At 36.3% G+C, this 22,821-nt stretch overlaps 1 protein-coding gene across 2 annotated transcripts; it reads right to left on the reverse strand.

The window, feature by feature from the left end:
- Nucleotides 1–6,386: 6,386 nt before the first annotated feature.
- On the reverse strand, nucleotides 6,387–22,070 carry LOC113331744 (acetyl-CoA carboxylase 1-like). Of its 2 annotated transcripts, none has more exons than XM_026578388.1 (32): nucleotides 21,756–22,070; nucleotides 17,312–17,687; nucleotides 16,648–16,854; nucleotides 16,404–16,565; nucleotides 16,079–16,171; nucleotides 15,873–15,968; nucleotides 15,555–15,728; nucleotides 15,303–15,396; nucleotides 15,033–15,220; nucleotides 14,894–14,944; nucleotides 14,754–14,793; nucleotides 14,287–14,411; nucleotides 14,053–14,169; nucleotides 13,852–13,926; nucleotides 13,688–13,744; nucleotides 13,443–13,547; nucleotides 13,206–13,292; nucleotides 12,916–13,107; nucleotides 12,621–12,809; nucleotides 12,367–12,477; nucleotides 12,140–12,229; nucleotides 11,866–12,042; nucleotides 11,623–11,700; nucleotides 11,388–11,510; nucleotides 11,016–11,285; nucleotides 10,579–10,919; nucleotides 10,110–10,347; nucleotides 9,658–10,010; nucleotides 9,343–9,556; nucleotides 9,046–9,225; nucleotides 6,791–8,944; nucleotides 6,387–6,701 (listed from the first exon to the last, which is right to left on the reverse strand). In XM_026578388.1, the coding sequence occupies exons 1-32, from the start codon at nucleotides 21,923–21,925 to the stop codon at nucleotides 6,642–6,644; spliced, it is 6,987 nt and encodes a 2,328-aa protein (XP_026434173.1). In that variant the 5' UTR covers nucleotides 21,926–22,070; the 3' UTR covers nucleotides 6,387–6,641. The 2 variants fall into 2 exon arrangements, with proteins under 2 accessions (XP_026434173.1, XP_026434174.1); XM_026578389.1 differs by lacking the exon at nucleotides 21,756–22,070 and adding an exon at nucleotides 18,106–18,635.
- Between the last annotated feature and the right edge of the window lie 751 nt (nucleotides 22,071–22,821).

A 22,821-nucleotide genomic window follows, 5' to 3' on the forward strand; every position in this document is an offset into this window, starting at 1 on the left:
TTTTGATCGGTAAAGAATTTGGTGCTGGAAAGTTTCGAACTCGGCTCACTGATATCATCACCCAATGTCTTTATCATTGTACTATAGTGACCGGCTTAATTACAAATATTTTGCTCATATAGAGTAAGTATGGATCACTTACATTCCGACTTATTTAATTGGACCATTCTTTACCACAATGAAAACCGTTATAACCTTCTAATTCTTGTCCATGAACACTTGAGGAGTGCTTTTATTGATATACTTCAAAACCGCACAACCAAGCTTGCAGTGATCAGAGGTAACCTTATTTACATTGAAAGAATCCGCTCCCAATTTACATTGTTTCAAACAATTAAGAGGACATAGTGTTGGAACAATTGCTGAATTATGCCTGCAAAATAATTACACAAAAAACAAACAAAACATTGTTATGGATGAATCGCGGACTAGGTCGCTTTCTTTAAGACGTTTCGCGGCTATGCCCAAGATTGTGCAAGCAATTCTTCCATGTCGCATCGTCCCCAGGATAAAACAGCCGAGTTCAATATCTCTTTCACAATCACTCTTGCACCGTGAGGAATGTGATACTACTACACTTCATTCTTGCTCAGAATCTCTTATAGAAAACAAATGATGTTCACAGATTGTTTTCTTTCACAAAAATATTTCCTTTGAAAACAAAAAACATAAAGAAGAACTCAACTCTCTCAATTTGTTTTTTCCAACCAAAATCTCTCTTTATATTAAAAGGTTTTGACATAATTTAATCAAATATAATTATGGTGTAGTTAACACCATTAACTCCACAATATGAAACCCTCAAAGTTATAATGGTGTGTTGTTAACACCATCAAGAGCAGAAAAATGAAACGGTCAAATTAATTATAGCAAAAATTAATTACTTTTAATAAAGACTAAATTTGCAAATAAAAAACATATTTATTGGGATCAAATATTTTAAAAATATATTCCCAATTATATTTTTAAAAACATTGAGCAAGAACGTACAGAGTTGTGCATAAGCAAAAGTGTCTCGCGACTTGAACCTTTAGGTAGTGTTAATATGCTCTCTTAAAGTCTGACCATAGAGTGAACATAAGTCTTGAACTCTAGGAGATAAAAAGATTACTTAACACACACGACTATACTAGTGTAAAGTCTAAAGCCAGCACACTATGGTCATGTGCTTGTATCCCAGTTTAATGAATGATCTAGAGAACTACCCATATTCTCATAGAAAGCGGCCAAACTTTCACATTCATATAGGTGAGTCTATCAAGAGTACTCATGAATGTACCCCACTCTAAATAGAGATATAAACATCATTAAGAGTTTAAAATTTTAAAATTAAAACTTAAACTCAACCTTTACTCGTTTCAGGATGTCATGCCGTGGGATGAATTCTTCAAAAGCATGATTCTCGCATCTCCATATCACCTATGACTTCGTCTAGTCCCTTTGAACCTCTTTCTAGGTTGGGTATCCATCATAGATGACTCAATCTCAATGGGAATCAACCTCATCCCTGAGATGTATTCACATCTTCTTATCAATCCTTTCGTCAAAAGACTAATGGAAACTCGTTTCAGACACTATATAATCCATATTCTCATAAAATCAACTCTTATAGTTGTCGTTACATTCTCAATTCATGCAATAGCCGCGGTACTATCACATTGGATTAATATGTCTGTTCATCTATCTATTATAGGATCGAATCACTCCATCCCTTAAAGGATTCAACTGAAAGGAGGTCCCCAATCAGCTTCGCAATATCCTTAAAGGATTGCGGTAACCATTTAGATAGTGTATTTCTAGGCATATGATGTGTTTGAAACACCTCATAACCTTCTCAATATTTTACCAATTTTCCATACTAGGATTGGCAAATCTGAATATAAAACCCCCACTATGGAAGCAATATATTACACCCCCACTACAAAAAATACTTATATATATAGTCAATCACGTAGCAAAGAAGCATACTGAGCTACCATACTCATGTCTAGTACAATCACACATAATCTCAAAAGCATTAGCACTAAACCAAATGAGTGAAAACTTGTTTACAGTCAGACTATATATATTTTTGTCTCTTTTAAAAATTATATTTTCATTGAAATGAAAATGATCCAAAGAAAGAAAAAATTCATTTCAAAAATATACATCATCTTCACTCAAGTCTTTCATGTCAAATAGCAAACTAAGCATGTCACTTATGCATACAAAACAAAGAGTATTGTGCATTTCATTTTCATCAATTCTGAAATCATTCGAATGAATCAAGTAAACAATTTTTATTTTATAAATTTTTTTAAAGTTGTTTTTCAGAATATAAAGGATAACTTATCTAACTTATATGATTTCTTTTATTGTAGAAACTACACAGTTTTCCATGCTTGGTTTACATAGATTCTCATCCTTAACTTACACAAAAGTATATATTTCTACTTATAACTATAAAAAATCATACATTGTAGAAACAACATCAACAAACAAGCATGTAAGTTATTTAGCGACATGAATGTAAGAGTCAACAATTTTATGTTTGCTTGTCTAAAAACAATAGGCTCATAAAAACTTTTTGCCAAGATTTAATAGTTTAAAGAACAAAGTTACTCTCTATAAGAAGTTATCTTTCAAATTATAAGCAACAAAATATTCATGACTAAAATTTAGTCTCACTATATATGCTTTTCTAGGTTCATTCTTAGTGAATTACTTGTCACCTTCATTTTTCTAGTTCCTCTAATTTAAATCAAATGTGTTAATGCATAAGATATGGAACCCCCACTATTTTTGACTCAAACAAGAATTTCAAAAAAATATTCAATGATCCCAAAATTTGTGAAAAACTAATAAACCAATAATCTAAACCCAAAACGTTTTGTACAAGATAGCGGATAAAAATTCAAACAATTTTCATGAAGACAACATCACCTAGTTAACTACTCAAAGTATCATATTTGATATCAATACATGCCACTCAAAGCATCACACATGTTTTTATAAAATTCTCCAACATTATATTTCATTTCAAACTTATGCAACTCGCATTAGATTTGAAAGGGTACATGCTTTTATGAGTTAGGTAAGATTACATACATGTTATTCAAAAATTCACCAAGTTTATAAGAAAATATAACATGCTTATATTCATCACTAACTCACTGATTTCTTAAAAAGCATGACAAAATCTCATATTTCAAATATTCAACATTCAATTTATGTTATGATAAAATTGCAATATTATGATCAAACATTTTATCCATAACATATCATTTGTAGTATTGCATTGATCAAACTCAACAAATTTATAATCTCAATCTTGTAAATAACAAGATAGGCGGAAACTAGAATTCTTTCAAAAGTATGAACATCTTTAACAAGATTGTTCTATCCAAAGTAAACTTTGAGATCGTACCAATACCGAAAATCCTAGTGATGTGAGTATATCTCAACACCACTTTCTTTCAAACGATTTGGTTCAACTTTTGAACCATAACCTATCAAAACAAACATGGTGTAAAACACCAATATATACCAACCTCTCACCGTATCCACAATTTAAATTAATTTAGCTTGAAAAGCATTGTTAATAATATTTGATATCTTTACAATGTCGTGCAAGAATAACAAATAAATTCATAATCAATATTATGTTCATTTCTTGGTGAGAGTTGATATTCACATTAGTTTTGACTAGGTTTCTAATTATTTCGGTTTTGGGTTCGTATAAAATTCCATCTCATAAGTTCCAAACTTATATGAGTCACATGTTTATTGTCATACACAATAATTCTCAATATCTTGTTTCCCTAAAATTTATTCTAAGATTGAACAATCAATTTATTCAATTTAGAATGTCATTATTTGATCACTACAATAACTACAAATAGTTCATCAAACATACCTCAATTGCTTTTAAAGCTCAATTGGTTGTAAACCATTGTCCATTCTTTGTGCACTAACAAAGAAATCAGCAACTCCATTTCTCCACACATCGATTAATCTCCCGCAATTTTTTATTTCATTAGAAAATAAAATTTCCTCAAGTAAGTGAATTTTCACCTGTCACAATCATGTACATGTGAGCATTTGAAACCAAAAAAAAATATGTAAGGTATGCACTTACATAATTACTTGAAAATCAAATAAAACATAGCACTTCATGTTTCTCTTAAGTTTCAAACAAAGATTCAAAGTTATATAGTTATAACATATGGTTATAACTTTCCACTAAGAATATTATCAAGCACATGTGGTGCATTAGCTTAATCTCTAACAATGATCTTCTTTTTCATTTCCAAAACAAGAGTATGAAGTAATAAAAATCAAAATCAAAATCAAAACATGAATTTTAATATAATTTATTACATCTCAATCTTTAATCTCTAATGTCAAGTATCATGTCCTATTTTGGACAAACGTACACAATGATTTTGAAATCACCACATCTCTCAATCTAAAAATCCAAACAGGAAATTTCAAAAAGGGTAAGTTCATAATCTAAAAGTTTCATGTTTCACACAAACCCAAAATATCAGCACAGAGATCAAAAATACTAAATTAATCAATACTAAATTTCTAATCGTCAGAAATTTTCAACAACATTATTCAGTTTCGTAAAAGACTCTAAAAATACTTTTCAGACTCTAAAAATTATGAAATTTTACAGGGATGATCCTCATGATGTCTCATATACTTGGTTAAAATTTTAAGACCCAATTCCTTTTCGTTAAAGAGATGCGCTTAAAACTCTACAACATGTTAAAAACACCCATTTATCATCAACAATATTTTTCTATGTCAAAAATTCACAAAAAAAAATTTTAACCATGTTATTCCTAGTCCATCAAGATCATACATAAATTTACTTTAGGTATTAAGTAAACTAATTCCAAGCATCTTGCTAAATTGCTAAAGAAGAATTATACCGTTTATATAATTTAAAAAAACAAATTAAACAATGATACTTATCGCGTTTCAACAATCGTTTCTTTTGATATCCGTGGCAGAATAGAACGTCTTAAAATTGTTGGAACAATTGCTGAATTATGCCTGCAAAATAATCACACAAAAAACAAACAAAACATTGTTATGGATGAGTCGCGGACTAGGTCGCTTTCTTTAAGACGTTTCGCGGCTCTGCCCAAGATTGTGCAAGCAATTCTTCCATGTCGCATCGTCCCCGGGATAAAACAGCCGAGTTCAATATCTCTTTCACAATCACTCTTGCACCGTGAGGAATGTGATACTACTACACTTCATTTGCTCGGAATCTCTTATAGAAAACAAATGATGTTCACAGATTGTTTTCTTTCACAAAAATATTTCCTTTGAAAACAAAAAACATAAAGAAGAACTCAACTCTCTCAATTTGTTTTTTCCAACCAAAATCTCTCTTTATATTAAAAGGTTTTAACATAATTTAATCAAATATAATTATGGTGTAGTTAACACCATTAACTCGACAATATGAAACCCTCAAAGTTATAATGGTGTGTTGTTAACACCATCAAAAGCAGAAAAATGAAACGGTCAAATTAATTATAGCAAAAATTAATTACTTTTAATAAAGATTAAATTTGAAAATAAAAAACATATTTATTGGGATCAAATATTTTAAAAATATATTCCCAACACATAGAAATGGTGTTGTTCCGCGTGCACAGTGTGCCCTGCATAAATTTTATACCGCATCTGCAATACTCTTCCGCACTAACATTCCCAATACTGACATTACTATCTTAAAAATCATCTTCAAATTCTTTCCTTCCATTCGCTCCTCTTATCTCTCTTACTTTGATTCTCTTGAAATTTTTGGTCAGTGCTTAATCAATTTGGCTTACTTAAATTTTCTAAACAACTAATCCTTCCCCTTTTGCACATCACTAGTACGTTCAATTAAAAAGTGAAATCTAGGGAATTGATTTAACTACTGATTTAAGCTAGGCCATTATAATAACAAACTAACTATTTTTTTTTCTTTTTTTTGGTAATCAACCAACCTAATAAAGTTGGATACATCTAACATCTCCCCTTCACTATCAAAAGAGCTTACAATATTTAGGAAGTAAAAATAGAAAATGCTCAAAGTACTTGGTCTCCAGGATGTACCTTATGCTTTATTTGTGGACAATCTGATCTAACAATTTTAAAATTTTGAGTTGCACACAAATTTAGTCATGAGGCAAATCTTAGATAACAATGCAGATATAGCATTACATGGTCAATTTTAGATGACAAGAGAAAAATTGTTTCAAAAAAACGATTTCGAGTCGGGACACATCTTTTGGGCCACTGCGCTAATATTGGGTCACACCATTACCTTCCGAACCCACTTTTAAGCTAATCAATGCAAATAAAGTTCCAAAAGTAACAAGCAAGAAGCACTTAAGTGAGGAACAAGAGAGGACAGGGATGAATGATATTTAAATCTCTATACCAAGCTGATATAACAGAATTTACAAGTTCAGAATTAAAAGAATGGATAGTAAGAAACCGCAGTGCAAGAAATTATTAAAGGTTAAATTGTTTCCACCGGATCATTCTATCACCGGTTCTGAAATTATTCTACAGATGATCATAACAAATATAAATATTAACTACTCTATGAGATGGTGATCCCCCGAGATCTTTGCTCCTAAAATATGTCTCTATGCTTCGAGCACCTTCCGAAGCTCCTCAATCAATTTCACCCGATTTGATGATTCCACCTGCAAAATTCATTTCCAGAAAAAACATTCATAAATGGTTCAGACACAAGAAAGAGAGAGAGCAACGAAAGTAGATCATTACTCAGTACCTTGCTTAGAAGCATAGTGAGAGCATGAGGAAGAACTTGTAAATCTGATGCCGATTCACCAAGATTAGATAACTGAATCATTACTTTCTCTGCCCGCAATTCTTGCAACTGTTCTTCATAGTTCTTCCCATCATCTTTCCACTGGAAGAAAGCTTCGTCATCTAACCAGGAGTCTTCTCTCACTTCAGCTGGTTTGGAATCGAGGAACCACTTCTTGATCAACTCCAATGCCGACTTATGACAAAGGCGATCACCAGCAGCATTTATCACAGTTCGAACTAGTGATCCTTCTGCAACTCTCCTGTTTAACCTCTTGTAAAAGAAAGATCTCGAGTTGCTCCAATCCACAACTTCTTTAATTACTCCTTTTGCTGCCATCCTGTAGGAAGTATCATGCAACTCAGCAAATCGAGTGGCAATTTGAGTATAAACAGGTAAAATCTGTTTCTCGCGGGATCTTATCTGCTGTCGTAGGGTCTCAATGGTGTTTGTAACTCCACTACTCTTGGCTTCCTTGAGTTTGGCTTTCAGAGAGATCAGCTTCTGATCAAGCCTACCCATGCACTCCAAAAGTTCCCTAGTCCTAAACTTAATTTCAATCATTCCCTCTGGTTCGAGAACATTCCCCTTGGCCGTTTTTTCAGCGTACATTTCGATATGATCAGGATTGATTTTGCTATCCACAACAACCCAAGCTCCACCACGAAGCTCTCCCATCATAGGAATGTAAACAAACACAGGTTGTTTGTACGTTCGAAGATTTTCAACAATAGTGGAACCCGCTTGAAGAATACCTTCGAAAAGATCCCTCTGTCCGCCAGAGAATCCTCTCCAATTGGCCATTATAAAAAGTGGAAGTTCTTCCCTGTTAAAATCTAACAGAGCTTGAGATGTTTTACTGGCAGAATCAGGGAACCAAACTTGCCCTGCTTGAGGAACAACCCTCTCATGAGAATCAAGCTGACCAGGATCCGCTGGGATAACTTGCATCATAGTTTGTGTTTCGACAGCGACAATTCCTACAGGGATCCCCCCAAGTTTTGCCCTACCTGTGACAACAGTTCTAGCCCAACCTTCTAATGTCTCGACAAAGCTATTTCTATCGAAAATTCCACCAAGCCATCTTCCCATACTATCATTAAGACCACAGATAGCTGCTCGAGGATCACATGAGTTCTCCGGAAAGTACTCAACAAGCCTTTGAGGAGGATCTGAGGGGGTCAAAATGGGTAGGGGGACACCTACACATGATGGGACATAGCTAAGCCACTTCAAGATAGCTGAAACACCTTCGAGATCATCTGAGACAGTCAAATGGACAACCCCATTGGTTCCCATGATTTTAGGACCTCCAAGTTGCATGTGAGAACTATATACTTCCCTGCCAAGAAGTTTATTCAGTGCAGAAAAACCTGTGAGAATTATAGGCTGATCTAACCTTTGGATGCACCGCATACCAAGACGAGCCAGATAAGCTCCAATACCAACTGTTCGACCTGTCACATAGGTTAAGGTAAATGTTTCCTTGTATGCCCTAGAATATGCACCCGCAATTGCTCCACTTCCTGTTAAGTTCTCAACCCCTAATCCATCCTCTTTACCCACGATTGTGTCAATGACCCATCTTGTTTCACCGCTTTCTAGCTTTAATTCGTGTGCTATCACAGAAGAGCCGACTTCTGCATAATCTTCAGGAGTTAAATAAATGTACTGAAATCCTCGTTCAGGACTTGACTCGTCGGACCATCCAACTTTGAAGCAAGCTTTAATCTCCTCAGCTACCCCAATACGAGCACCTGAGTTTGCTGCCAGATAAATTAAAGGGATTTTCTTTTCACAAGCTAGGTTGCTCACTGCAAGGAAGAATGCATCCTCTCTTGGACCAAAGGAACCAGCTTTAAAGGTCACATCATTTGCTACAATCAGAATGGTCCTTCCAGTGGGGAACTCGGGAGTAGACATTTCCATACTCCATGCCACCATTCCAATATCGTTTTGGGCAGGTGGGCGTTCGACAGAAACAAGAGGACTGCCCCAAGAACCTTCCTTGTCTTCAAACATGAGCTCCTTGACTTTAACACAAGCTTCCTCTTCAGGTTTATTTATACCCGGGGATTGGGACACCCACAACTGTCGCAAGGCAGTCTCAAATGCCTGCAAATATACAAAATGTAAATCAGCACTTAGGTTGTACATAACTTTAATGGAGCAACAATACATGAGTTGGGATGAGTAAATGGAGCAATTAAACACACCAGTGGAAAGTCATAGCAGTAAGTGGTATTGCTTTTTCTAGCCACAAGCCGCTTCCTTGCGAGCAATCCTAAAGGCTGATAGCGAGCATTCACTGGAACACCATGCAGAGGACCGACAGGAGAGAAGGCTGAATGATAGACTACTTCATGTCTGCTTGCATCCTCTACTTCTCGGTATATCTGCAAGTCGGACCTTACTAAGTTAACAACAAAGAAAACAAGTTGTAACTAACCTGACTAATTTTGAGGAACCGTGATGTACATGCTGATCAGGTCCTGAAAGGTAAAGAAACTTACATGTACAGTACAGGTGTGCCCAGTCACATTTGTAACAACAAGTCTCCAGGCTCCGCTGGCGAGTCCTACAGACGGCATCCGGAGCTTGACTTCCCACTCACAAACACCTAAACGGTGCATTCTCACGCCAACATTCTCATGAATCTCATGTGCTAGTTCTTGCAAAGTCATCGCGACCATAGCTTCTTCTTGGCCCTCCACCAGGTCAATGCTCCTGATACAAACATCTACGACTTTAGACTATGTGAAATGCTGGTATATCTTTTTTGCTTTCTTCTATTTACGTAAAGGATGGTTTCTTGAATCTTAACATACCTTGGATATGGCACAAGATCATCCATTTCCTGTCCTCTTAAGATGTAAAGATACATATGGGCATGATCAGGTCTGACAGTTGCATTATGCCCGTGCAATTCCAATTCTTCAAGGGCAGCCATCATGGACCTCAAGATGCTTCTGGACGTAAAGGACAAAGCTCGTTGATTTTGTGCCTGACCAACTACCAGACCTTGATATGTCCAGAACCCTTCATTTACATTTGGTTGCCTAACAAGGGTTCTCAAAAACATCCTTTGGATGGGTTGTGGTCTGTCCACAACAGTATAAAGATGCCATTGGCGATCTCGGGATGGTGTATACTGTGTTTTCTCGTACCCTTTTAGCTTTTCCTGAAGCAGAATTAATAGCATGAGATAATCTATTCAGTCGAAGGCAGGGAAATAAAGTCAAACAGGAAAGCGAAGCCAAGGCTGGTATATTTTACAAACCAGTTCAAGAAATATGGATAGAGGTGGTTCCAAGTGACGCATTAGAGGTTCTTCTTCATAATGGAGATTCTCAAGAGACCAGTGGAAGGAATGCCTCGTTGGAGTCCGGCCCTCATCCCTCTGTATGATACAGCTGATTACTTTAACACCGGCTGATCGGAGAGCAGAACCAACTTGTTGCTCTTTAAGGATCTTGGCCAATTTATTTATTCTTTCCTGAGCCTGATCTTCGTCGCCACTTCAATAAAGAAAGAAGTAACACTAGTTAGGAAGGAAGATGCATACAATTAATACACTGCTTAACTTGATTCATTTCCACTCCCTGGAACCATAAAATCAACCCTAAGCAGGAAGACAGAGAAAATCTTCCTCAACATAGTGACATAAAATGAACACTCAAGCACAAAATTTAATGCTTTTGATCCTTCCTAATTGGAAAGACTAAAGAGAAAAGAAAGCATGTCTATACCTATCTTGAAGCGAACTCATCGGGTTGTTGATGCCCACCAATGCAATGTGCAACATGTTCCCATTGCTAACTGCTTCTGCGGACCCTTTTGGCATCATCTCACGAGAGCCATGAGAAGTTTCCTTCAACACAGTACTGATTGCCATTGGCAAGGACCGAAGAGATTTGACAATAACCATGGCACCCCATTTTCTCTCAGTGTGCTTCTCAACCATCAGACTCGTGGATGTTTCATCTTCTGAAGCATTCCTTCTTTCGACATGTTCTTCAGAAAACTCCCATGAAGCTATAAGACCAGATCTATGCCATTGCATTCTGACGCTTTCTTTCACAAGGTACGGCTGAAAACAGATGAAGGGGGTTATAGATTGAAGACGGATGTTCAGTATAAGAACAAATTAACTAGCATAAAAGTATAAAATTCAAAGCCATATCACCTGGTAAAGTCTTCGAATATAAGTCTCAACAACCCGTCTTAGTAGAGTATGATCACTGTGATCAAACAGACCCACAAGAGCATCTTCAACTGCAAGAGGAGTACTTACAAGATCCTCCATCCTTTCATTGATTGCACTCTTTCTTCTTGGGGTATCAAGATGTTCACCTTCCTCTGTAAACATCTCTAACTCTGATAAGCTTCTAGCTATGTTCGAACGGAGTTCACTCAGTTTTGTTTGTTCGAGCAATTGGCTTGCCTTTAGTGCTAACTGCATAAATGTGATTTATGTCAATATTGGACATGGAGAAGAATCAATACTAACTTCAGGCTAGACTCTAATGACAATACAGAAACTAGTAAGAGCTTAAACCTCGGAGTAACTTGTATGATTAAGAGCAGAGAAGCGGATCAGTTTCTCCCTGTATGCAGCAGGATTAGGGTAAACCAGTGCTTCCATGAGTCTCAAGACTAGCTTATTTTTGCTACGGACACCCTGCAAGACATTATTCATCCATTTCTCATCATTTTTTTAAGCAATCAATACCAATAGAATGAACACTTTTAACCACTTCATAAGAAAGCGGTGACACATAACTCGTAGGTACCTGGCGAGAAAGCACAATGTCCACTATCTTTAGAAGATCTTTCTTATATTGAAGTCGAAGACGTTCGATTACATCAGCCTAGAGAAAGCACAGAAATTAATAGTTAAGTCAACCATTAGAAAACAAGACAAGCTTCAAATATTATTACACATTAATTTACCAAGTTTACACCAAGAGATGTCACATATCAGGAATTTTTACTGTCCAAAGGTAGAGACTCTAAAAATCAAGAGATACGCTTACCTGGATATTGTCACTGAATAATTCTTCAACTGAAAGATATTCCTCAAAAAGCGAGTGGACAATCACACGGGCATGACTCTCTCTTCCACCCTCGTAAGACTTAACAAGACTCATCAGAGGTTCAATAAGCCTTTCTTGGTTTGCTTTCTCTTTTTCAGGACAAGCTAACATATGAGACTGCAGTAAAAGCAAAAAACACACCCCCTCCAATAAGCACCACAACCAAAACTTTTTAAGAATAAGTATTTGATACTAAAGTTCGCAAAGGACTAACCTCGAGAACACTGCGCAATAGTTTGGTTGGGAAGTCAATATTTTTGAGAGAGCTTGAGAATCCTTCGTACTCCTTGTATTTCATGTCCAACTGATGAAATTCAAATTTATGCAGGAATGTATAAAATCAGTTCTATATTTGAGCTGGAAGTAACAATGTCAAGCATAACTGCTGGAAGTAACAATGTCAAGCATAACTAAGAGAGCAACTACACAAGAAAACCGAACCTCATCTCTGAGATTTTTGGGAAGGCGGGTTGCAAGAACTGACATGCACTCTTGCCACTGAAGGAAAGGAAGCTCTGGACTGTCGAGGCAGTTAAGTAAATCTTGTACAACCTGAAATGGATTTGGAGCCAATGAATATGACAGTTGACAAGGACAGGAAATCTAGAAGAAAAAAGAAACACAATTGGGTGATCAGGAATTGATCTTTTATGTATGAGTGTTTGCTAATCATGATTTCGAGGTTTGAGTTTTACTTCATTGATGTCATGCTCATAGCCGGCAAGAATCATCCGCGCAGCATTTAAACTTGCAGCCAATCTCTGATGAACTCTCCCAGAAACTGCAGTTGGGGGTCCCAAAAGAGGGAAACTTCCGTGAAAGGGTTCGGCTTTTCTTACAGCTGTTGGATCATCCAGATCAAGCCTTGCTATAAGATCACCAGCCTGCAGTTGAAGTAACATATAAAGCCAGAATTAGGGGGCAAAAAAATATGAAATTCATCTCAATGGGACTAATTCTCTGTGAGAGAGAGAGAGAGAGGGACAATACCTGCATCGGCTGGCCTTCAGATATCTTGAAATGAATAATTCCTGAAGCAGGTAACAGAAGAGGCATACACATCTTCATAACCTCGACCTCTGCATATGGACTATCAGCTTCAACATGACTGCCATCTGGGACTAGAAAACGGAGAAGCTTGCATGGTGTTTCTGACACTAACTTAGATGGGTCGTGATCATTCTGAAAATTCAAAAGAAAATAATAAGGTACTTATTTCATAGGCAGGTCAACTCAGCAAGAACGAATAAATACTGCCAAGAAGAAACTCTTGGTGGTACCTGTAACAAACAAGTCCTTCCATCAATTAGAAGGCGGGTCCCAGCTGCCTCTTCCTCTGCATAGATCACATGACTGCTTCCATCCAACTGTGACAATGTACAGTTAGTTAATAAGAGCTCTAAATTAAGCTTAACTACACCAGTGGAATGTAGTTGTAAGAATTGTTATCACATACATAACAGAGAGAGAGAGAGAGAGAGAGGGGGGGGGGGGGGGGGGGGGGGGCATTTTCAAACCTGCATTAACAGACCACCATCACGCAAGCTATGTATTTCAGCTTCAATCTCTGACTGGTTCATCCTTAACTTATAGCTTCTTGGTCCTCCCCTTACCATGTCAACCTAATAAACAACCTTCAGCAGACTTAGTACAGGAATATAATGTTGTCCATCTTTAAATGAGCTAAAACTCATCAATCTCGAAAACAATAGAAAGAACATAATCCCTTTTACTGGTAATAAACTATTAATAGAAAATTTACCGTATATTTGCTTCCTTCAATGTTCAAAGAAACTTGAGAATTGACAAGTGAGATGTGCTGCAATTAAGGAAGAATTAGCGTTAATCAATATAGATAAGCAACTGAACGCAAGCATCTCAATGCACAAGTGACTTATCAAAGCAAGTTATAGCATCGAATCATACCTTGGGTGGAATTTGACCCTTTTCAAGATAGCCCACATAGTCAGATACCATTGTCGTGCTGCTGGTTGAAGCTTTCTAGAGAGAGGGAAAAAAAGAACAGAGTAAACAAGACTTGAATAAGAATGTGTACCTTGTCAAATGCAAAGTGTTACAGACATAAATCTTGAAGCCAAAAAGTAGTACTTAGATCATTTTCCTTACATAAAGGGCCCCTCCGACCACTGAGAGGTACCAAGGAGGTCTTTCAGCTCTAACACGCATAGCAATTCTACTGTCCAGCCAGCCAGTGTGGATTTTGTTGTCTCTATATTCTGCAGCCTGCGGAAGCCAATTACTCGTATCAGTGTTTTCTAGATAAAAGACTGGGTGTAGGATTCAGTCTTTTCAAGATAAAATGAGATGGATAATGGCTTTATTGAAACACATGAAGCTTACATGTAAAAGATCTATTGTGTAATCGACATTTGTACGGATTTCCCCACGAATATGAATTTCCTTTAGCCCAAGAACCATATTAGCTATAGCTAAGGCTCTCGACTCCCCAAATGCAAATACATGTCCTGAAAAACAAATGTATTAAGCCGATCAAAAAAAAAAATGTATTAAAGGAAGAAACAAAATCTAAACAGCCATCTATTTAAATGTAAGCTCAACAAATGAAGAGTATCACTCCCTCAAGCTGTGGCTCATTCAAAATAAACCTCAGTTATACTGTACCACTTCATCTGCTCAACCAGTATTTTCAATTTAAACCCTATGAAGATGAAATTAGTAGTTTGTACCCAGGAACGCTGACTAAATTACTCTCTCGACTCTAAGAAAAAATCATTTCCAGTTTCTCCAAAGGTTTATGCATAAGTAGTCGGGCTTAGTTGATGAAAACTAGGACTTTTACAACTTACCAAATTGAGAATCCGAGAACTCATGAATACCTCCTCCAGACTGCACAGTTCAAGAAATTCAACCACGATATCAGTTATAGCTCGTACGTAAGGTCAAAATCTAGGTGCAGCCATACACGTCTAATCGCTCAGAAGATTACCTTAACAGAGAAGTACGCCCATGCATTTGGCTTGCTTTTAAAACTCAGTTCCTAAAAGAATCAAAGTTTGAGATTTATCATAAGAGTGGAAGATGGAAAGATGGACAAAATACTTTCAGAATTCTCCGCAAATACAAACCTGCACTTTCCCACCAGTAGGCTTAAAACCATCATCTGGGTCTTCACTTGTTACACGTACAGCAACACAATGACCTTTTGGCCTAACAGACTCAGCTTTGTCAAAATCAAAAGGGGTGGCAACGCTCAATGTTCTCCTCCAAGCATCATATCCACCATTATGGTCCATTCCATAAAATCTCCTTATTTCTAAAAAAAAAATATGAAGGTCATTAACACGAGTTGTGGGGTCAAAATGTAAAGCCAGACTAAAAATCAATATATTTCATACCAGGTATTTGCCAGAGAGGAATTCCCATCCCCACTGCAACTTGAGCCGCTGGAAGATTAACCTCTGCTATCCACTCAGTAACAGGATGCTCAACCTAAAATTGACCTAGAGAATCAGTTATTGAATCAACAGGACCACAGAAATTTAATTGACGACGACATCTGCTCAACTATGGTTTGGAAATCACCCACAAAAAAAAATGATCAATTCCGGAAACTGTGTCAATTATTTTTATGAACTAACGTGACGGACCTGTAACCGCGGGTTGAGCTCTAAGAAATAGTACTCCCCAGTGTCCATACTATACAGATACTCCACAGTAGCAGCTCCAACATAGTTCACACATTTAGCAAGCCTTCGAGCTGCCTGCTCGAGCTTCTTTACTGTCTCCATTGGTGCTACTGTAATTGGACCTTCCTCAATAATCTATCAAACACAAGATAGAAGACATACAATACCCAATCATGATAACGCCAGTGAACAGGAATAAAGACAACGACAGCCCAAATTTACTACCCTTGATAATCAGAGAAACCCCACCAAAAAAAAAAAAACTAACTAAACACTTACCTTTTGATGCCGTCTCTGAACACTACAATCACGGCTGTGTAAAGCTGCAACATTTCCATGTTGATCGCAAATTAACTGGACTTCTAAATGCCGGCTCTAAGTAATGAAACCATAATGCGATGTCAGAAAAGAGCTTAATCCTCAAAACGTTGTAAATGATGTACTTAGTTATAGGTGAAATTGAATGCTGAGGATGGTCTCATCACCTGTGATGCAACCTTCATTATAAAAATTGGAGATCCAGGAACTTCTCCCTGCACTTGCTTGAACAAAGCCTTCACTTCATCATCATTATGAACCTACATATTTACCGGAAATCAAAACAAGATAAAATACGTATAGATAAAATACGTCTAATTGGAGTTCAAAACAAGCCCCCGATGGTGCCGCTACTCTAGATAAAGAGAAAGAAAATTTCTTTGCATATACATTCCATATCAAAAAGTGTGGATGTTGTCTTTGTTTGAAATTGAGAACTAAATCTATATGCTGTTGATGATTAACATGATAGGGGTTAAGTATGATGCGAACCTTTCTTATGCCTTTACCACCGCCACCCCAAGATGCCTTGATCATTGCAGGATAACCGATCACCTGACAGCTTGCCACAGCCTCTTCTGTCGTATAAACACAGGCTTCACGGTAGATGTTTTCAGGTATGTTATCCAAGCAACTTTGTGGAGGAATTTTGACCTAGAAAAAAACATTGATTATTGGACAATGATCACCCCGACATACTCAACACGTAACAAAAAAAAAAGTTGAAGTAATGTACATGTGAACCACTCCATGGGACTGTTGGTACTCCTGCTGCTTGGGCAATCAGTGATGAACCGATCTTATCTCCTAGTGCTCCCATTGATGAAGCTGGGGGGCCCAAAAATATGATTCCTTTTGCAGTCAGAGCATCAGGAAGCTCAGGGTTCTCTGATGCATGGCCCCATCCAGGCCAAACAGCATCTACATGTGTGATCTCTGCCATCTGGAATGACCCAAAAGTTAAAGTATAGTGTATCAGAAAAAGAAGAAAGAGTCCAGCAGAGTTAAAAATATAATGCAGCTAATTTTTTTAAGCCTAAGATAGGTCATGTAGAAACATAGCCAACAGGTAGCAAAGTCAGTGAAGTTTAGAACTGTATCTAAATGTAGATCCCTTTAAGACTTTTACATTCATAAAATAACAACTAGATGGTTATGTATGGATTTCGGAATCCTCTCGCAGATGCTGATTATCCAATGTCAGTGCACGAAAATGGTTAATTAGGAAAACAGAAGAGCTGCTACATCATTCCTAATAGGGGAGTCGTTGCATATTCGCAATAGTACAAATTTGTTAGAAAATGAAACATTTAAAATATCACAGTGCTTATAGGAGTTCCAAATATGTTTACTTGTTGCATATCAGTAGGATCCGATTATCAACAATAAAATGAACATACCTCCACAATGAGCTGAACATTAGCATAATTATTGTTGTTAGTTCCACCTGGGACTTCCACAAACTGGTCAGCAATTCTAATATGTTCAGCATTAATTCTCATATCCTCTGGAGTGGCCATGGCAACCAGCAAAATTGCCTTCTCGGTTCCAAATGCTTCATATGCCCACGTTCTTATACTTCGGATGAATTTCACAGCTGCCATCCCATTGTTTGCAATTAAGATACTGTGAATAGGCCGTGATCCTCCAAGAGCAAAGCAGAAATCATCTATTTTGGACAAAGTAGTTGGGTTCCTAGTCGAGTTGATTCCATTTACAGTCCCATTCCCTCGCCAACTCTCCACCATGGTTGCACCGTTTTGAAGCGCCGACATGCTACATTCCAATCATCACAATCAATGCTCCAATTTTAGTAAGATCAGTTGCACTAATACTAATTCACTTCAAAATATCACATTCAGAAATTTTAATATTTTAACTTCCTAGCAAATGGGTACTCAATTATACATAGATCATCATGTAAGTAAAATAAAATTGGGAAATCAGGTGAATTATACAGTAACTCCAAATTAAGCAGGAACCTATACTACAGACATGATAACCCAGATCTTCAAAAGCCCCACAAAGTCAAATACTTAAATCAAAAACTCTAGCAGTCCAATTTCATTCTGGGGTGACAACAAACATTAGCTTTCTAGTTTAGACTACTTCCAGAAACAACCCAAATCAAAGCTTGAAAAAAAAAAAAAGAAAGAAAGAAAGAAAGAAGAATGAGATTCAATTAACTACTCACCTCGTGAAAGAGCAAACAAAAAGACAAACCCAGACAATCAAAAACCCAAATCAGATTTCTTTCTGATCTCTTCTGGTATGATCATTCAAGCATTATAACGTTTAAAGTGAAACAAACAAAACCCAGTCTAGAGGATTTTGCAGTTTGTATTGTTTAGAAAGAAGGAAAGAAATAAGTAGTATTAACGGCTTTAAATGAGAGAGTGCACGTGTTACCAGCCCAAAGCCTTTGCTCTTCACAGAGGTAGTTCCCAACTACCCTTATTTGTGTCTCAATGAAAAATCGAAAAAACTTGAAATCTATGGTTTTAAAGAGTCCACATAAAACCCATATTTGTTGTTTCTTGTGCTGCTGAACAGCAATAAGGTAGGTAAGTATTGACTGTAAGTTGGGTAGTAGTCGACCAACCTGTTGAGCTTTCTTCTTGTTGTATTAATATTATTACAGAATGGAAAAGAAGAGGACTGCTGACAAAATTGACAACTTCATTCTGATTTGAATAAAAATGTCTTTTTCCATCTGTATCTGTCTGTTTATTCATGATGAATGGTGGTAGTAATTAAGAAGACAACAAGTGAGAGAGATAAAAAGATGAGATGAGAAAAGAGAAGAGGGAATGGAATTTGGAAGGAGGAAGTTGTGTCATGTCATGTGTGTATTTAGTACAAAGTTAAAGACGGAGGTTGGAACACATGCTCATTAAACTATGAGGGTCCGACTCCGAATTAGTTGTATGTTTATGCCCCATCACCCATGGAAAATGGATATTACCACGGGAATCAAATGAGAATCAAACAATAGTTAAAATTGATTTGTTTGGGTAATTTAAGCTGTTGCATTTTATTGTATACCTTTTTGGTTTCCAAATAAATAATAACAAATATGGTTGAGAAGTAGGTCTATCCATGCCATCCTGACTTCACATCTCTATCTGTCTCTATTTATTTCATTTCATGAGGTAAAATGGTGGTCATGGGAAAGATAATAGATTAGTTAGCATTAAATAGTCTTGTATTTGGGTTAGGTTTGAAGTTGGTCGATGTTTTTTGAATAATGGTAAAGTTATTAGATGATTCTCGTTATACAGTAAAAAAAATAGATGCATCATCGTAAGTAAAAAAAGTGTGTTAGGGAAGAAATTAGTGATAAAAATCTAAGTAAATTTTCAAACAATTATAATTATGTGGAGAAATGAAAGTAACTAACTCACTTGCTGGAGGAGGAACTGGAGGTGTTGAAGGCTGAAACCTTAGAAAGCTTATTACTAAAATTTGGAATCGATGATCTCATGACGATAATGCGATGATTAGTTGCTATGAGGAGTGTATTATTTAGACATAATTTTATCGTGTTGTTCCCTTTCAGCATGGTATAGAGTCAATCGTATCCCGAAAATTAGCTCATTTCAAAATGTTCTCAAATTTGTAAGAAAAAACTGTTTTTGATTTCATATTTATATATATTTATATTGATAATGTATGTTGTTATATTTCCTGACTAATCACGCTTTCTTGGATCACATTTTAACTAGATTGGTTGCTCATGTATATTAGCCCTAGCTTCAAATTGTGCATGATACATGTCATACAATACAATTGAACAATTTTACTTTCGTTTGAGAGAGAAATATACCTGTGATATCAGGTCACTTATGAAGCTCTTGCAATTGATTTTATACTTGTTCTAAAATGAATATTAATAGATGGTTTTCATGGGGACAAATATAGTTGAGAAGTAGGTTTATGATCCATGTCGTCTTACTTCACATCTCACTATCTGTCCCCATTTGTATTTTATTTAGGGAATTGAATAGAACCATCTTTTGGGGACGGTGATTTTTCTTGGAGGACCATGGTTTTATTTTAGGTAAAGACATTAGAAGTAAATCTAGGTCACCCCTTATCTAGATATTTATATTAATACCTAAATTACCCTCCTGATTAATTTTGGGTGATGATTAGCTAGTGTTAATAATAGTTAGTGTAATGATTAGTGAGATGATTAAGTTAAAGATAATTAGTGAGATTAAAAAATCAGATGGGTTTTTTTTAAAGAAGTAGAATTATTGAGAGAGTAAAGTTAGAGAAGATGAAGAAGAAAAACATGAAAAACGATGGATTTTACCAACCACAACCAGAGGAAGGGTATTTGGGTACCCAGATATGCTTCAAACTTAGATAATGTTGGTTGAGTTACTCCAAACTTTCAAAAAAATGAAATCTTTTATGTAAATTTGGGCCAGTTCGGTTAACCATATGTCAACAACTTGTAACCGAACACATCTGATTGTGTAGTTCGGTTACCATATGTCAAGAACATGTAACCGAACACACCTGAAAGTGTAGTTCGGTTACGTTTTCCAAACACGCAGGTTACCGAACTCGCTCGTTAATGGAGGTTTTGGTTGTACAGTGCAATGTTCGGTTACCTAGGATAAAATGGTAGGTAACCGAACTTTGAACTTAACAATTTATTTGAGTACATCTTGTGTGTTCGGTTAGTTCGCAAACTTCAACGCAACCAAGTTCCCAACCGAACTTCAGGTTAAAAGTAACCTAGTGTTAGAAGTTCGGTTGGTTCGCAAACTTCACCATATTTTGCGAATCAACCGAATTGGGCTTATAGGTAGAGTTCGGTTACAAAGAAAACTTAATAATTTTGCGAACGAACCGAACTTATGGACTTGTATTGTTCTAATACAAGGAGTTCGGTTAAAAGTATTTTTTTTTGCGAATCAACCGAACTTTGAGTTCGGTTAAGAAAAAAATAATTTGTGATAACCGAACTTTTTACTGAAAAAAAATTCCATTAAACCTCTCTGCAACTTCCATTTTCAACTCATTTTGATGATTAGTTCTCATTTATTCAACCAAAAACGAATGACAAGTAATGGGTTTGTGAGAATATCTTTGTTAATGTTTTAAATTAAGCTATATATATAGTTGTGGTGGTGGTAATCGGTGGTTGTTGGTGGTGATAATTGGAGGTGGTGGTGGTGGTGGTAATCGGCGGTGGTGGGAGGCGGTGGTGAGAGGAGGTGGTGGTTATATATATAGAGAGAGAGGTGGTTATTGTGTTAGTTTTAAATTAAATTAGGTTAAGGGTAGGTTAGCCATTTCAATGTTCTATGACACTCCTTATAACTATAGGGAAGATCACCTAATAAGACCATGGTCCCAAAAAAAAACCATGGTTCCAAAAAAAAAAATCATTCATTGAATATCAGCGGTGAGATTGGAAATGAAACTAGACAGATCCACTAGGAAATAAACTCAGCTGGGCTCTAACTCAGCGCAGGCGCCTAGCAGCGTAAACTTTAGAAGGCCCAATGGTGTTTGTTTCGTTAAAAAAAACAACTGAAAAAGTAATACAACTTTAAACTAAGACTTTAACCTAAAATGCTAAAATTTTCTGATCCAGTTACGCTTATAAGTAATCTTAATAATACTCTCGTAAATTTCTTCAGTGTTTGGGTAAATCTATATTGTTTGATTCATTAAATAGAATAATTCTACCAATGGTGGTGTAAGAAAAGTTTATTACAGCATTTTTATAAAGAAGCTAATATTGTTGTGCATAAACTTTTCTAATGGTGAATGTAAATTTCTAAAAAAATAATTAAATTAGATAGACAAATGAAAGAAACTCACTTGCTCGAGGAGGAGGAGGAGTCTGCAACCTTAGTAACCTTCTTACTAATACTCGGAGCTGATGATTTCATGGTGATGATGCGATTAGTAACTAATGAAGTCTTCTTGTTATAGTTGGCTGACCTAGAAACACCAATGGAGGCAGCCGTGGAAGGATATTTTAGAGACATTTTCTCTCTTGCAACTCTGACAGATCCGTAGAATGACAAGGGATATCGTGTAACTATATATATTCTAGAATGAATTTAGTTGTGTAGCAGTTTCATGGAGTTTAATTTCTCATTAATATATATCCAATGAAGAACAAACAAATAAGGGGATTAAAGGAAGCTTACTCCTCTCCCTCTAGACAGAGAAGAAAGCATTGCCCAAACTGAAGAGATGCATGATTTTGTTTATAATCGGAAACGTATATCAAAAAAATCAAATCTAATAAATAACAAAATATTAAGACTATTAAGTAAAATATATATATGTGCCTTAATTTTCTCCATTTACCTCTTTTTAAAAGGAAACTTGGTGCCCAAACATTGCTTTATTGTAGGTATGAATTAGTATAAGCCTAGAAATTAGGAGACCAATTAGGTGATAATCAAAAGACTTGTTCTAAAAAAGAAGTCTCTAGTAAGTTAGTAGCAACGAAACTCTAGGTTTTACACTAAAACATAGCAACGGGGACCGGCTCACTTTACCTGACAAATACTTGTATTTGACTTGCATTTGCATACATGGTTTATAAATTGCTCAGACCATGGATACTAGTGGTTCGCCGGTGGCTGAAATTTGGTTGTCCCAAATCTAAGTATTATTCTTTTGTACAAATATGAATGACCTATGATAAAAATCTAAGTAATTATTCATCATAACTCTTCTTCTCTCTGTTAGCGGAATCGGGCATAAGAACCAAAAGAATATGAATTTATAGCCTTATTAAAATGTTACAAACACCTTTGATCCCAATTCCCAAACCTTAGCCAGGACACCAGATTTGTGAAGTTGTCCGTGTTACATTAAGCAATGTGGTTATATCCATTTACAAGACACCAGCAATTGATGCAACTCCCAA

This window comes from Papaver somniferum, unplaced genomic scaffold, assembly GCF_003573695.1.
Source record: "Papaver somniferum cultivar HN1 unplaced genomic scaffold, ASM357369v1 unplaced-scaffold_128, whole genome shotgun sequence".
Classification (NCBI taxonomy): Eukaryota; Viridiplantae; Streptophyta; class Magnoliopsida; order Ranunculales; family Papaveraceae; genus Papaver; species Papaver somniferum.

Excerpts from the sequence above, each read along its gene's own strand:
- LOC113331744 (XM_026578388.1), bottom strand. The coding sequence starts at position 21,925 with ATGTCTCTAAAATATCCTTCCACGGCTGCCTCCATTGGTGTTTCTAGG. Across the intron at positions 14,945-15,032 it reads CTACTGGTGGGAAAGTGCAG|GAACTGAGTTTTAAAAGCAA; the intron begins GTTTGTATTTGC and ends TGATTCTTTTAG. Across the intron at positions 11,286-11,387 it reads ATCATACAAGTTACTCCGAG|TTAGCACTAAAGGCAAGCCA; the intron begins GTTTAAGCTCTT and ends ACATTTATGCAG.